This window comes from Clinocottus analis, unplaced genomic scaffold (genome assembly GCF_023055335.1).
Source record: "Clinocottus analis isolate CAN_PGR_092001 unplaced genomic scaffold, fCliAna1.0.p SCAF_18, whole genome shotgun sequence".
Lineage (NCBI taxonomy): Eukaryota > Metazoa > Chordata > Actinopteri > Perciformes > Cottidae > Clinocottus > Clinocottus analis.
In genome coordinates this window covers 16,917,070-16,931,903 of record NW_027175909.1, presented here as the reverse complement: position 1 = coordinate 16,931,903, position 14,834 = coordinate 16,917,070, and the positions used below count along the sequence as shown (strand labels likewise).

The 14,834-nt window shown below is 44.6% G+C and overlaps 1 protein-coding gene across 2 annotated transcripts in view; it reads right to left on the bottom strand.

Moving 5' to 3' along the window:
* The window catches only part of LOC137788574 (A-type potassium channel modulatory protein DPP6-like), a 170,496-nt gene that overhangs the window by 140,533 nt on the left and 15,129 nt on the right, over positions 1 to 14,834 (bottom strand). The window contains exon 1 of one of the 2 annotated variants that reach the window (XM_068581441.1): positions 9,064 to 9,218. The exons of the other annotated variant lie outside the window; for it this stretch is intronic. Coding sequence (XP_068437542.1) covers positions 9,064 to 9,114 — 51 coding nt within the window. The 5' untranslated portion in view covers positions 9,115 to 9,218. Of the gene's footprint in view, positions 1 to 9,063; positions 9,219 to 14,834 lie in introns of those variants that run through there. 2 annotated transcript variants of the gene reach the window in all.

Sequence of the window (14,834 nt, the reverse complement as noted above, 5' to 3'; positions counted from 1 at the left end):
TTCTTCCCAAAGTCCACTATCAGCTCCCGAGTCCTGCCTTCCTAACGCATTGCATTACATTTAGCTGACGCTTTTATCCAAAGCGACTTACAATGAGTGCATTCAACCACGAGTACAAACTCAGAACAACAAGAAGGAAGAATGTACAATTTCTTCAAGAAAGCCGAACTACAAAGTGCTTAAGTGCCATTTAAGTGCCGCTTTCTTTATTCAAGATATAGTCGGGAAAGATGTGTTTTTAGTTCGAGAAGATGTCAAGACTTTCTGCTGATCCTGATGTCAACGGGGAGCTCATTCATTCATGACACCGGCGGGTACGCTCCTCTACTTCCTCCAGGTTTAGGCCTTTTCCTTGTTTACCGTGATCGAAAATGTAAAAAAAAAAAAAAGAAAAAAAAGTGAACGCATCTGCAAGCTAATTTCTTGCTCCACGAAACCAGATTACATTTTACAACCTCAGGCTGTCATGTTTATTTTTCCCCTTCCCCAGTTTGAAAGACCAATGGCAACCCAGCTAATGGTGTATGTGAGATGTCAATCATCTAATAGGACAGACTGAGGAATGACTTTTGTCCTAAACTAAATTATCCATCATTAGCCTGCCAGATGCCAACGATAGAGGAGAAATTGTGGGCTGGCGTTGGAAGGATAATTGATTTTCATACTGCAGTTCATTTTGGGGGAAGCACTGGCTTCTTTGGAAATAAAAAAGATCCTAAATCATACGGTATTCAGAGGAAACCATCCATTAGTACTGTAAAGTGCATACGCGACCATGCAACTCCGCCTTTATAGGGGACGATGGCTTTTACCCGGGTTCGCTCATCATAAAAAGAGTAACTGCAACTCATATATTTGCACTTTGTTCAGGGAATGCGCTGGAAACCATGTCGGGCTCGCTGTGATGAAAGACGGCACATAAAAAACAGAGAAGGGAGGAAAATCAACACCACGAACCGGAAACAAGCCCAATTACTTCCATCTCCATTCAGAAGACGAGCTCGGCGGCTAATCAGACCTTAACTGAGCTCGGGTCCTCAATCCCAAAGCATGCAAACAACGAGAGGATGGATGGGGACGGGGGCGGGGTATGAAATATTCAGCCACTGTATGTATACTCATTATTTCACTGAAGCACTCAGCGTGGTGCAGCCTGGCTAAGTGGTGATTGATTGCTCAGGACCCGGGGAGAGGGTGCAACAGACAGGGACGACGGATACTGTATGCACAAAGAGGGTGGTGGTGGGAGGGGGCGGGGCTTCTGAATGTCTCAAGGACTTTATGTGGGACATTTGCGAGAGGCAGTAAAAACAAGACCGTGTGATGCCACTGTAACAGGTTTAGAAATTCAATTATCTCTGTGGTGCGAATGCAACGAATGGAGCGACAATAAAAATAAGTGCACTTTCCAATATGGGTTTGAACGCCGTGAGGCAGTATTTTTGGACGGATCTTCAGGCTCTGTGACTGGCTGCCTGTTCGTGCCAGGATAACACAATTACTCGCTGTTTTTTCCCCCCGGTGCGTCCTATTGGCAGGCCGTACAGGCAACTGAAACAGACCATCGTATCGGGCGAGAGACTCGGCCTTGAAACTGTAACGAGATGGTTTTACGACTATTTGCCTGGTGGTTGTGTTTGATCCGGTCTAGCTGAGCTAATAAAAGTAAAATAACGGGCCTTTAATTGAATAATAACTGGTCACAATAAAACACAAGTAAATAGTTCAATAAACGGATACCATGGTGAAGAGGGTGAACCGGTCACCATCAACACAATACTAGCTTGGGAAATAAACTAAAAGGACCAGATTTTCACACAAATATCACTCTTTATGAACTCCTCAAAGACAACTTCAGATACATGGACAGCTAATAATATAATAGCAGTAGCATTAAGTTCACATTCATTTGATGAATGTGACTTTAATGAGAAGATCCACACCGCTCCCTTTGTTTGTCTGTTTGATAAGAAGCAGGCAGCAGCTGGTTAGCTTAGCTTAGCATAATGACTTGGAAACAGCAACCCTGGCTCTGGCCCCAAACAAAACAAAATCTGTTGTTTAGTTTTTCTTAAATGCAGATTAAACAACTGAGATACATCATGTGTTGATCGGTATTGTCCTCAGTTTCAAGTCTTTTTGTGATGCTAAGCTAACCAGCTGCTGGCTGTAGCCTCATATTTACCAGACACATGTTGTGTTATGGCGGCATCACTCTTCTCCTCTATTAAGAGTGATTCAAGTTTTGGGGAAAAAAATATATATATCTGAAAAAAAAAAACACTTTTAAAAGATATTTTGAACGTAACTATGAACATCCAGCATGATATGAGCCAGATTCCCCAAAAGAGCCTCCTGGAGCGTCAATAAGACCTTTATGGAAAGATTAGGACCTAAAGAATCAGAACCTGCAACAACAATCACAATAAAACAAAGACTTGTCCTGTTAGGAAGAAGTTTCAGTCAAGAAACTGTCGTTCAAAAATGGAAAAATGACATTTTATGCCAAAAGATTGTCTAAATGGGGCATGCTGGGACTTAAAATGGGTGCGAGAGGATTTTCCAAAAGGTTAAGAGCTAAATGTGTTTAGATGTTGTTTTGCTTTCAGCTCAGCCGCTTCAATGCTTCTCGGGTCACATTGAAAAACGTGAACAGGATCCCAAAGTGAGTTGTTTTTTTTAACGTTAGACATTTCAACACCAGACAAAGTGATCCTCAAATTACTGGTATTGATCAGCCGCTCCGCCGACACCCAATCACCGTCATGACGTGCTCTTTCTTTCACTCACGACTCACCACGAGATTCTGTTTTCAGGAGACAAAAAAAAAAAATCAAAAATCAACTACCCTCGTCGTATGATTTGGACCCCCGTGCCGCGAAAGCTGATAACTCTCCAGCCATCTGCCGGCCTCGCTCGACCGCTCGACAAACAAATGTAGCCGGAGGGGGAAGCACTCAATATGATGGATTCCAGTGCGCCTAATGAAATGCTGCCGTTGTGAGCTGGCACCGCTCAAACACTGCGGCCGCGCATAAAAGGTCACGATGAATCAAGTCGCTCGGCGCCAGACGCCCGCCTTCCTGATTTCTGCAAAAACATGACCCCAATCAAGTGTGTAAATAAATACACCAACAAGTATCCACAGGGACGCCTTTCAAAATAAAGACTCTCACTTTAAAAGAGGCCGGAAAACTTTGCTGGTTTGTGGTTATCTGGAGCGTGTGCCGCGTATATACTACTCATTATATGAATTCATGTAATGTGCTGTAACTCGGTTACGTTGCTCATTCTGGTCACATGACATCTTTTGCTTCTGTCCATGTGGGAAAGAGCAACCTCTGCTGTGGGTTTCTTCCATTTTTTTCCTGTGAAAGGGTTTTTTCAGTTTTTCGGGGGAGTTTTTCCTGATGTGAGGTTGTAACGACAGGGATGTCGTACGTGTAAGGATTGTAAAGCCCGCTAAGGCAAATTTTGGACTTTTTGCTATATAAAATCAACTGAATTGAATCTGCAGAAATGCTATTGTCTGATGGAGAAGCGCTTAAGTCATTCATCAAACTAATTCACAAAGCATGTTGCTGGTTTGGGCTTTGTGTAAATCTTCTGTAAATCAAATATGGTTGGGATTGTTTGAACAGATGGAACCGGTAATGAACATTTTTCATTATTTTCTGACATTTTACAGATAAGTCAATACATCAAATAAATCAACAAATGGTCAAAAGATTATTTGGTAATGAAAACAAAATTTGTTGCAGGCCCTTCTCCTCATCCGAGAGCTTTTACTATGTGTGTAAAACCCTGTTTGATATTCCTGAAAGCCTCGGATTGCAGCAGCAACAATGTCAGAAGAGTTATGGTGGCGATGCTGACTCACTCACTCACTCACTCACTCGCTACAAGGCGGCGGTAACAGGTGCACGGATAGCAGATGTCTGGAAAATCCTGGTGCAGGGTGCAGCCGGCGTTACACAGCGATCAATAACGCAGTGTGTGCAGGCGGAGGCGGGACGAACGCCGCTGCGATTTCACTTCTTCTTCCGTGTGGTTGGAAAGGGGCCGGGCACGAAAACAGGCGAAGTGAGAGCTATCGACACGACACCTACGAGTTGGCCCGCGGCCACGAAGTCGCTATCGAAAAGGCATTAACGGCGTAGCGCACAGTGAGTCACGCGGCCGCGGCCCTCCATTAAAATGCTCTCATACGCCCGAAGGCACGCGAGCGGTGGTAATACACCAAACAGCTGTTTGAGGGACCAAACAGAAGCGTTCTCCAGTAGGCACACAGGTACACATCTGCTTCCTGTGTGCTGTAGGACGGGAGGAGGGAGTACAACAGGCTGATGTTCAACAAAAAGGTGACAGTTTGTACACACTTTGCTGTGGACTTATCCACCAGCTCTGTGATCGCCTCTTTAGTGAGATACTAATCTGACATATCGTGATACACATTTACATCCAAAGCAGGGTAACACAATTTATGCAACCATATGTTTAATTAAAAGTGTTACTAGCATCAAAATGCGTAGTGCAGAAGTCCTTCCTTCCCGCTGCTGTCAGGCTGCATAACAAGCTGCGCTCACAATCGACCGCAAACACGTTCATCATCTGGTGCAATATAATATATAATAATATATCTGTATATTTAATATTGCTATTTCTTCTTTCTTTATATTACTTGATTATTTTACTTCCTATCTATCTTGTGTTTATAATTTTGTGTGACACAAATGTGTTTTTTTTTTGGTTCCATCAAATTATTGTCCAAACCAAAAGAAGAATAAAAAACAGCTCATGTGTTGAAAACTCTTTTCCAATAAAAGTAAAGAGTTCCAGTTCCAAAAAGGTCTAAAGTTGTTTTTGTCTTGCAATTTACTGAATTACTCCACAAAGAAACACACAAAATCAACTATAAATGTTTAGTTTACAAGAGATGTGCTCATACGCGTCTAGGAAATAACTCAATGGGCATAAAATATTTATATAAAAAGCATCAAAAGCACAAAAGAAATCTTAGTCGACGAAGACCAAATCGAGCAGTTGCAGACGAGAACTGAACATGGCCAGGTCGTTCTTTAACGCCTCATAATAATAGAGCAGTAATCATACGGAGAGCTGGAGTTGGAATAAATCAGCCCAGGGTGATATATTAGTCAATAACCAAATAAATACCTCCTCGCGCAGAAATGCAAGTCTTTGCTTTTAGAAGTTCAAAAGTTTCCTGATAAAAAAAACAACAACATTCAAGCCAAAAAAAAAAAAATCCCAACAGCGGCGACAACAATACTTCTAAAGTGGAGACACACACTTTGTAGTTAATGAGAGGATGGAGGAGCACCAGTGTTTACGCCAACGGAGGACTCACAACGCTGCCGGATGTAATAACCATGACAACAAGACCTGTCCTGGAGAGCTTTTTAAGAAAAAAGCCTCTCCTTTAAAAATCTCTCACTCCGTAATATAAATATATTTTTCTTTTTTCTTTGTTTTCAGGCCAGAGAAACAAATCATTAGTTGTTGAGCAGAGTCTTGCAGAGAGGTGGGGCCGCTCGCCACCGACCGGATTTGGGGGAAGCTGGAACGTCTGAGCTCCTTCTTTTAACGGGACGACCTCTCGCTGCTGCCAGAAGCTCGTTTTCTGCTGCAGGCATCAAGCGTCGATGACGAGAGGAGAGAGAGAGATGGAGAGAGAGAGAGAGAGAGATGGAGAGAGAGAGAGAGAGAGAGAAGGAGAGAGAGAGAGAGAGAGAGAGAGAGAGAGAGAGAGAGAGAGAGAGAGAGAGAGAGAGAGAGAGAGAGAGAGAGAGAGAGAGAGAGTTGTGTGTAACATCTTTCGCCGTCATCCCCCCTCAGGCACCTGAATGCAGACTGGCAGCAGCTTCCTGCGTAAGACACCAACACCTCGGGTGTTGTTGTACTTCACTGAAACCCCCTCAACGGGGCGCCGTGGCGTCCGATCGTCGTGTCGGGCGGTCGTAAATCCGCCCGTGCGGATTCCTCCAGCCGTCATTGAGAAGACTCCCCACGGAGAGACGCGGCGGATAGATGGCGTCCAAGCGATCATCCGGTGCAATAAACCCGTCGCCCCGCGTTAGCCGCCGTGTACTTTTCTCGGCGTCGCCACTGAAGACTTCCACGGTTGATTGCGTCAATACGTCAAACAATTAATATGAGGACAATCAATACGGCAATCAATATCCAATTGTGTAGAACAGACAACCTTACAGGCCTGAGGGGAACAATGAGGTTCTGTTCTGGATCAAAGCGGTGTAGATCTCACGGAGGAGGCCGTCATGGACCAGAGGTGTGGGTCTAAATGAGGGAAGCTGGTTCTCACGACCCTACTTTCATTTTCAGACGAGGTCTAATAAAACAGGGAAGTTTAAAGTGTTTGCATTCTTCAGAGCGATACCGTTTCTAAAATGAATTTAGTTTAACTCGTGTAGATCTACTGGATGAACACAAGGTGTGTTAAGAAACTCAATCGCTTGGAAAGAAGTACTGTAAGGACGAGATATTAAGCCAAAAAGAAAACTGTGACCTCTTTGTGAACTCTTCAGAGGATATTCAAATCATGCATGAAGCCAAGGACACAATCAAAAGGTATCATTCATGAAAATATTGGCAATTAATTATGTATTTCATATCTATAGATGTAATCCACAACTTTAAATAGCTGCAATGTATCAAAAAAACTGCCAGAATTTTAAAGGAATAAATCAAGAAAGAAGTGGAGTCATTTATATAGACTTCTATACAACCAGAGGAGTCGCCCCCTGGTGGTCAGGAGAGAGAATGCAGCTTTAACACATGAAGCATAGACTTCTATACAACCAGAGGAGTCGCCCCCTGGTGGTCAGGAGAGAGAATGCAGCTTTAACACATGAAGCATAGACTTCTATACAACCAGAGGAGTCGCCCCCTGGTGGTCAGGAGAGAGAATGCAGCTGTAACACATGAAGCATAGACTTCTATACAACCAGAGGAGTCGTCCCCTGGTGGTCAGGAGAGAGAATGCAGCTTTAACACATGAAGCATAGACTTCTATACAACCAGAGGAGTCGCCCCCTGGTGGTCAGGAGAGAGAATGCAGCTTCAACACATGAAGCATAGACGTTACTTGTTTTAGCCTAAAGACTGGAAACAGTGTAAAAGCGTCTTTATGCTAAGCTAATGTCATCTTCTCTCCATTCGAGTTCAAACACATGAGATGAGACGAGCGTCCATCGTTGCATCTGAAAGGAAGCCGCCGTGCATTCTTTGCATTCTCCAAAATGTCAAAGGCAAAATAATGAGCAGTGTTGGCTGCTCGTCGGCTCGTTACCTTCCAGCCGGCGGGGAAAAGATCTGATAATGTTGTATTTTTTTGTTGAGGTCTAAACGGAGGCGCTGTTAAACCGTGAGGATTAAAAACAAAAGGATATCTGTAACTTTGACGAGCATCAACCTGCTTCCTGCCCGTCGCTGTTCAGACACGTTTACAGCGATTACTTCAGGCTCCAGTTTCTCCCCACAGTCCAAAAATATGTCAAACGTAAACTGGACGCCTGCATTCACGATATATATTTATTTATTTGGATCTCACTCGGCACGTGATTTCCTGATTTGGAAATCGACCAACATCCTCGGGATAAACACCCTTGTTTACTTTTCATTATGCTGGGATAAAAGAGATAAACACTCTCCGTACAAAATAAGGCCGCAGGGAGCCACAAAAAAAAAAAGGCTGTCTTGGAGGAAGCATTTAGAAAGAAAAAAAAAGCCTGACTCCACACAGCTGTGGCCCACATCTTCCAACACGGGCCTGGAGTGTTCGCAGAGCTTATTCAGCTATAAATAAAGCAGCCGTGGAAGGAGAGGAGACCAAAATACTAAAACTGAAACGAGCATGAACTGAACTGCCCGCGGATAGAAAGTTGGACCGGTCAGAAAAACCAGAGAGTCACGTCATGATGTCATGGAACCAAAACCATCAGCATGAAAGCGTGAAATGAAAAGAAAGCTGTGAAATCAAAAGCAAAGAGTCAAAGAGCTTTTTAACCCGTTAAAAACTGTGGATCAACGTTGTCTCCAGACCTCTTTTCCCTGTTTGAGTCGTCGTAGGAACCCCAAATTAATTCCAATACTTGTGTTTAATGTAAAATGTATTTATGCAAAAAAAAAATCACTTTTAAAAGATATTTTGATGGTAACTATGAACATCCAGCATGATATGAGCCAGATTCCCCTAAAAAGCCTCCTGGAGCGTCAATAAGACACCTTTATGGAAAGATTAGGACCTAAAGAATCAGAACCTGCAACACAAATCACAATAAAACAAAGTCTTGTCTGTTAGGAAGGAGTTTCAGTCAAAAAACTGTGTTGTTATGTTCAAAAATAGGGAAAATATGACGTATTTAATGCCAACAGATCGTCTGAATGGGGCATGCTTGGTATCAAAATGGGAGCGGGAGGATTTTTGCAGTTTCCAAAAGGTTAAAAGAGTCAATGTGTGCAAACTCCCAGGAGGCGTTTGGTATTCGCTCCATCACATCTCCATGAGGCCCCGCGGCTCCCAGCAGTGTGATGTGAGTCCTGCTCCTCACATTCAGGTGCAGCGAAATATTAACGTGCAAAAAAAATAAAAAGCTTTACCTCTGAACCTCACAATCAAAACCCACCCGACCCACAACAACAAAAACAACTTTACAACTGCTTCAATAACTCAGATTCATATTCCAGCTCGGCTCTCCTTTGCAGGCAGAGGAAGGACACGAAGTAAAATAATAATTGAAAAAAAATATGAGAGAAAAAAGGGCGTGAACTGTCAGAAAACACCTCAGCGGGTTAAAACACAAGAAGCAGGACGTAAACGTGCACATCCTCTTCATCCTCTTCATCCTCAACGCTACGCTCGTGCGCCATAGCGCGCGCGCCGCGTATGTGTGCGTGTGTACGTGTGTGTGTGTGTGTGTGTGTTCAACGGAGCACTTCCCAAAAACATGTCAGTCCGGAACCCAATCATTGCATCTCCACACACACACACACACACGCGCGCGCGCGCGCGCAGCAGCGCCTCACCATGACGTTGCCCTGCATCTTCGCGGTCTCGATGAGACTCTTCTCCTTCATGGTTCCTCTCTGCGCGGCGGCGATCCGCTCCGGATGGAAAACCTGCAGACTTTTTGTGTGGATGGAGAGCCTCCGAGTGTCTTTGCCTCTGAGTGTCTCTGAGTCTCTGAGTCTTTGTCTCTGAGTCTCTCTGTCTCTGCCTCTGAGTCTCTGTCAGCTCTCAGACCCACGACACGCGGCGCCCAACCAGCAGCGCAAAGCCCCTCGAGGTGGAGAGCCAGCTCGTAAGTGGGTGGGCTTTGCAAGCGAGCGGATTGATTCAAAAAGAAAAAGAGAGAAAAGGGGAACCAACGCGGACCCCCCTCCTTTCTCCTCTTCTCCTCCTCCTCCTCCTCCTCCTCCTCCTCCTCCTCCTCCTCCTCCCTTGCATACACACACAGTACAATCGAGATGGAGGGAGGGATGAAAAAGAGAAGTTTGGGTGGTTTCTTGCTTTGTTGTGCTGATATCACGTGAGAATCACATCCCGAGCATTGACATCATGCAGGATGATGATGATGATGATGATGCTGATGATGATGATGATGATGATGGGCAACTGACAGCTCAGCTGTCGGCCGATCCCCTTTCCATCAGTTGGATCTTCTTTATGAGCGATGGAAGATCACGTTTTCATCACCAGTCTGGAAAGATCTTTTGTTTGTTTTTTTAGGTCCTTTAGAACTTTTCCTGGAGGATGAAACATCTGCGTTTGAACAGCAGGAGAAACAGCTTCCTGTCGATGAATAATCTGCAAAAACTATCAAATTTTCCAGTTTTCATCGTGTTTCTGTTCGGCGGTTCCCAACATGAGGGTCGAGACCCCCGAAGCGGCCGGAGGGCTGCGATCTAGAAAAAGATACAACGCAAAATATCTTGTTCCTTTAATCTTCTTTATTATTATTTATGACAGATTTCATCTCATTTGTATGGAAGGCCATTTCCGCTCAAAAAAACAAAAAATTATGACAAAAAAAAATGCAATTTATGAAATCTATTTCAGCTTTTCATAATTTTGATTTAAAAAAATTATGAAGAAAAAAAGTCGAAAAAAAAGTATGACCAAAAAAAAGGCACTATAAGAAAAAAAAACATAATTATGAAAAAAAAGTTTTTAAAAAAATCATAAATTCGACTTATGACTTCTTTTTTTCTCAACTTTTTTTCGTCATGATTTTTCTTTTTTGTCATACTTGAAAACATTTTTTTGTCATAATTAAAAAAATTGAACATTCAAAAAAAGATCGGCCAAAAGAGTAGAATAAATTTCCATTATTGCTTTTAAAAGAAACACACTTGAGACTTCATATCTGTCCTTTTTTTCCTGAACTTGCATTTTGAAAAGTGGGCGGAACATCCACTTCTTATGCATCTAAAATGCCGCCATGGATCAATAGGAACCAGAGTAAAAGCTTATTGATTCCCATGATGGCTGTCAATAACAAATCCCATTAAAATAAAACTAATAGCTGGAGATGTTCACGCCTGGTGTGGACGTGCAACATGTTTTACCTTCAATATTCCTTTGACTACTTACTATGTTGACTAAAACAGAACACCCATGAGACGGCGCCCTCTGTATCACCAGCTTTCAAGATGAAAGCTGCTTCAGTCTCTCTCACTTTCGCTCTCTCTCTCATAATCAATATCGGTCTGAGAGCATCTCTTCAGACGCTCGGTGTTTACTGTACTGCATGAAACCCGCACGCCGCTGATGCAGCTGAGCGTCCTAAACTCGCGGCGGCGATCCTCAGAGGAAGCTTCCCCCCCGAGTGGGAAGCGCAAACAGCACGTCTCGCATAAATCTCATTTAAAAGTGCCTGGTATTAATTACTGCGAATAAGGCTGTCAAAGCAGCCTAATGGGGGCGCCGGCTCCCCGGCTGCAGCTGGACTGCTGACGGAGGGAGAACGCCGGATAGGTAGAGCCGGCTGCGCCGCTTCATTAACCCGGCCCACATTTATTTCTTTTCAATGATTTTTCCTTCGTAACGAGTTGTTTTCCGTGGAACGCTTGACAGATAAACCTTCATAAGACATGATGAACCGGCCGTGCACAACTCCTGTAAGTGACACGATGCCACGGTTCCTCACGGTTCAGGTCGACACATGAACTCAACTCGACCCCCACGAGCTGGCCTGCACACGAGCACCGCTATTGAATTCTGCCGTGTTGTCTACTTCCACTTCTGCCGGTCGGATCCAGGTGTGGCGATGCCGAGGACGTCTGGAACGACAACGCAGGAAGCTGCTGGCGGCTGTTGAGGCGCTGGGGAGGAAAGAGATGTCCGGATGCAGAGGACGGATGGAATACTGCGTAGAGCTCCACACGACAACAAAAAACAGGCAGCTGACAGCGCTGCATGGAGCTCTGCTGGGGTGTGTGTGTCTGTGTGTGTCTGTGTGTGTGTGTTGGGAGGGGGACAAGCTGCTGCCCGACTCCAACATGGAGGACGCAGCCTCACTGGATAGAGGGAGCATGGAAATAGAAAAATGAAAACACGCAACCACTTAAGAAACTGCAAGTAAGGCGCACATAAATAAATCAATACAAAAATGAGCATTGTGTAAATATCTTTACCCCTCCCCCCTCCTTTAGTTTTCCTTTGTGTAGTGGAGAAAGTACAAATACATCACGATCGAGGTGCATGGCGAGGGTTAGGGTCAAGCTTGACAGTTACCAAACATGTTTGGCGTTGATGTTTTGTGGTGAATGACACTCATACGGGATTATTTTCTCTAAGCTACTGAAATGCGATACACAATATTTTGTGCTGAAAGGCAGCCAACTATTTACTTACTACGTATAATGTCGCAGGTAACCGATTATGAAAGCAATCAGGTACTCGAGGCAGTGCTGTATGCACAATAATGTACAGTTCAAGGTTTGCACCTTTAACTGTACATTATTGACGATACATTGTCTTGTACCTTATTGCTTAAGTATTATCTATTTCATGAAATAGTCATTAAAAATCCTCTTTTTTTTCAGTGTTTGCAACATTAATAAAGTGACATTATCTGGCAATACATATTTGTGTTTAAAAAATCCTGAATGACACATCAATTGCCGAGCTTCCATATGAATATTGAGCGATAACAGCACGTTGCCTCTGTTTCAAAGAGTTTTTTTTCCTTTTGAGAAAAGACACGTCAGGACACCGGTAAGCAGAGAAGACAGAAAGTCAGTGCAGGTGTTTAAAGTCTGCGTGAAAGCAGAATGCTAATGTGCACACACAACTCCAGGATCTCTCACTTTGCTGTGTTTAACATTCAGAACATTTATGTAGCGACCAACAACTGTGTGCTGTTAAAAGAGTAACATCCACCTGAGCGGAGAATGAAGTCAGGCTCCTCGTGTGTGTTTTATCTTGTGCGTCTCTGCTTTCAGGGCGAAAAACACACAACAACGCCTCAAGATTGCTGCTCCGCGTTGCCCTAATTTCGACGTTTACGACTGATAACAACGCCCCGTTAGCGCTGTAGCACCGTTAGCGCTGTGGGACTGTTAGCGCTGTGGCACCGTTAGCGTCGTAGCACCGTAAGCTCTGTAGCACTATAAGCACCATAGCCCCATTAGCGCCATAGCTCCGTTAGCGCCATAGCCCCGTTAGCGCCATCACTGCTGTAGCACCGTTAGCCACAAGCTCGCCGTTTATGTTGAGAGCTGCTAATGAGCAATCAAAAATATAAACTATTATTATACATAATCAATAGTCTGCATTACGTGAATAAGAACACATCTTGTGTCGGGTGGCAGAAGCGCAGCCTCGTCTTCGTGACGTCACGTTGTGTCATTGTGCGTCGTGTCGACAGTAAAACTCTGTGTGTGTGTGTGTGTGTGTGTGTGTGTGTCTCTGGCGAGCGGGGGAAGCCTTTAGCACAAAAGTGATTAAAACTTTCCCAAATCCCGGATTAATTGGCCCGGATCCCCAGCGGAGTGAGTCCAGAGGACGGGCCCGGTTCTGGCGGCGGCAGCCATCCGGCTCAAGAAACTCAACCGAGACCTTCGCAGGACGAATCGATATTTTCATCATCAACTTAATTACTTGATCCCGTGATATCCTCTCGGCCGCTGTCACCGATTTTGCGGTTTTAATGACGCCCCGAGAGAGACGTCGGAGCTGTGTCAAAAAGAGGAATTACACTCTGAGCAACGTCGCCATCAATCTGAAGTAAAACTGAGACGTTCTATACATCTCTTCCTGATACAACCGGTCTGTAGCTGAAAGAAAATATGAAGTGAAGGTGCAGTGAAGTCAGCTGCACTGCAGACTGGTCCAAAAACATCTTTTCAGTTTGAATGTGGCTCAAGCGCTGAGCTACAGGTCAAGAGGGCTAAATGCAAATGCAAATCAGAGCTGGAAATGTAGCCATTACTGAGCAGCAGGAAGCAACTATTTCAGTACACCATCAGCTGATTTGCATCTCAAACATCTTTCTCTGAATTTCTCCCCCCCCCAAAAAAAAAGAGACACCGCCGTGCCGGGTGCTCATCCCCGCCGGTGGGGAGCTCCATAATCTGGATAAGAGGTTTCTGCTGACCTTCCTCTGGCCCGGACAGTCAGGCGACCGATCGTTACCGTCGCTAATGAATTCAGGAGCAGGAAGAAAAACAGCGCGCGGGCACGTGAAGCGCACATTAATCCTGCAGGCTGCATGCGGGGGGTCTGTTAGCGGCGTCGCTGCCTCACGCAGAGCTGGAGAAAAAAAGATCATGAACCTAAACTGACGTGGCGCTTGGTAATGAAGAGTGCGTGAGTGTTTGATGCTACGCTACGATGTAGCACAACGACACAGAAACACAGCTTCTGGCTTCACGCTGAACTTTAACCCGAGAACACCAACGTCAGGTGATTTTCACCCACGTTATTGTGGTTACTTCATTTTCATTGTGTTGCTTTCGTCTGAGTTGCGTGTCCTTCTGTAGCTTGTGTAGCTGAAGGTGGGCGTGTCTTATTGAAGGTGGGCGTGTCTTATTGAAGGTAGATGTGTCTTATTTAAAGGAGGTGTGTCTTATTGAAGGTAGGCGTGTCTTATTGAAGGTGGGTGTGTCTTATTGAAGGTAGATGTGTCTTATTTAAAGGAGGCGTGTCTTATTGAAGGTAGGCGTGTCTTATCTAATGTGGGCGTGTTTTATTGAGGGTAGGCGTGTCTCTCTGATCCAATCCCTGTTTTTTTTAAATGTATTTCTTATCAGGTACATTATATCAGCTGAAATCTACCTATCCTGTCACTCTGTACTGTCTTCAACGTGACCGAATCTTGCAAAATAAGTAAATCGTAAACTCCTCAGTGAAGCCGGCAGTAAGAGGCCGAAGAAGTTGCCGTAATTATTTCCCAATCTACGGAGAGCTTTGGCTTCCCCTCCTCCGCCCCGTAACGGAGCCAGAGAGCACATCTGAATATTTATGGTCCGGTTGCCTTGAAACAGCCGGCGTTTGTCAGGAACATGGATCAGAGTCATGGCTTTAACCCGCTCGGGGACGGATGATGTGCTCCCACGGCTCAGCAGCTGGCTGCAGGCTTCACAACGCACACATGAGCGGCTCCGAAAGGATGTGAACACCAGAGTGAAGCCAACGCAAAAAATCAATGCATGCATGCATGAGTTATGACAAAAACGTTCGTTAGACTTTAAGTAGGCGTTGACTTCAAAATCAGTTCATATACTGGAATACAACAATGACTATCGCATCAGGAGGTCGAGCGGGACTTCACCTGGAAAACTCCTTCGACTTG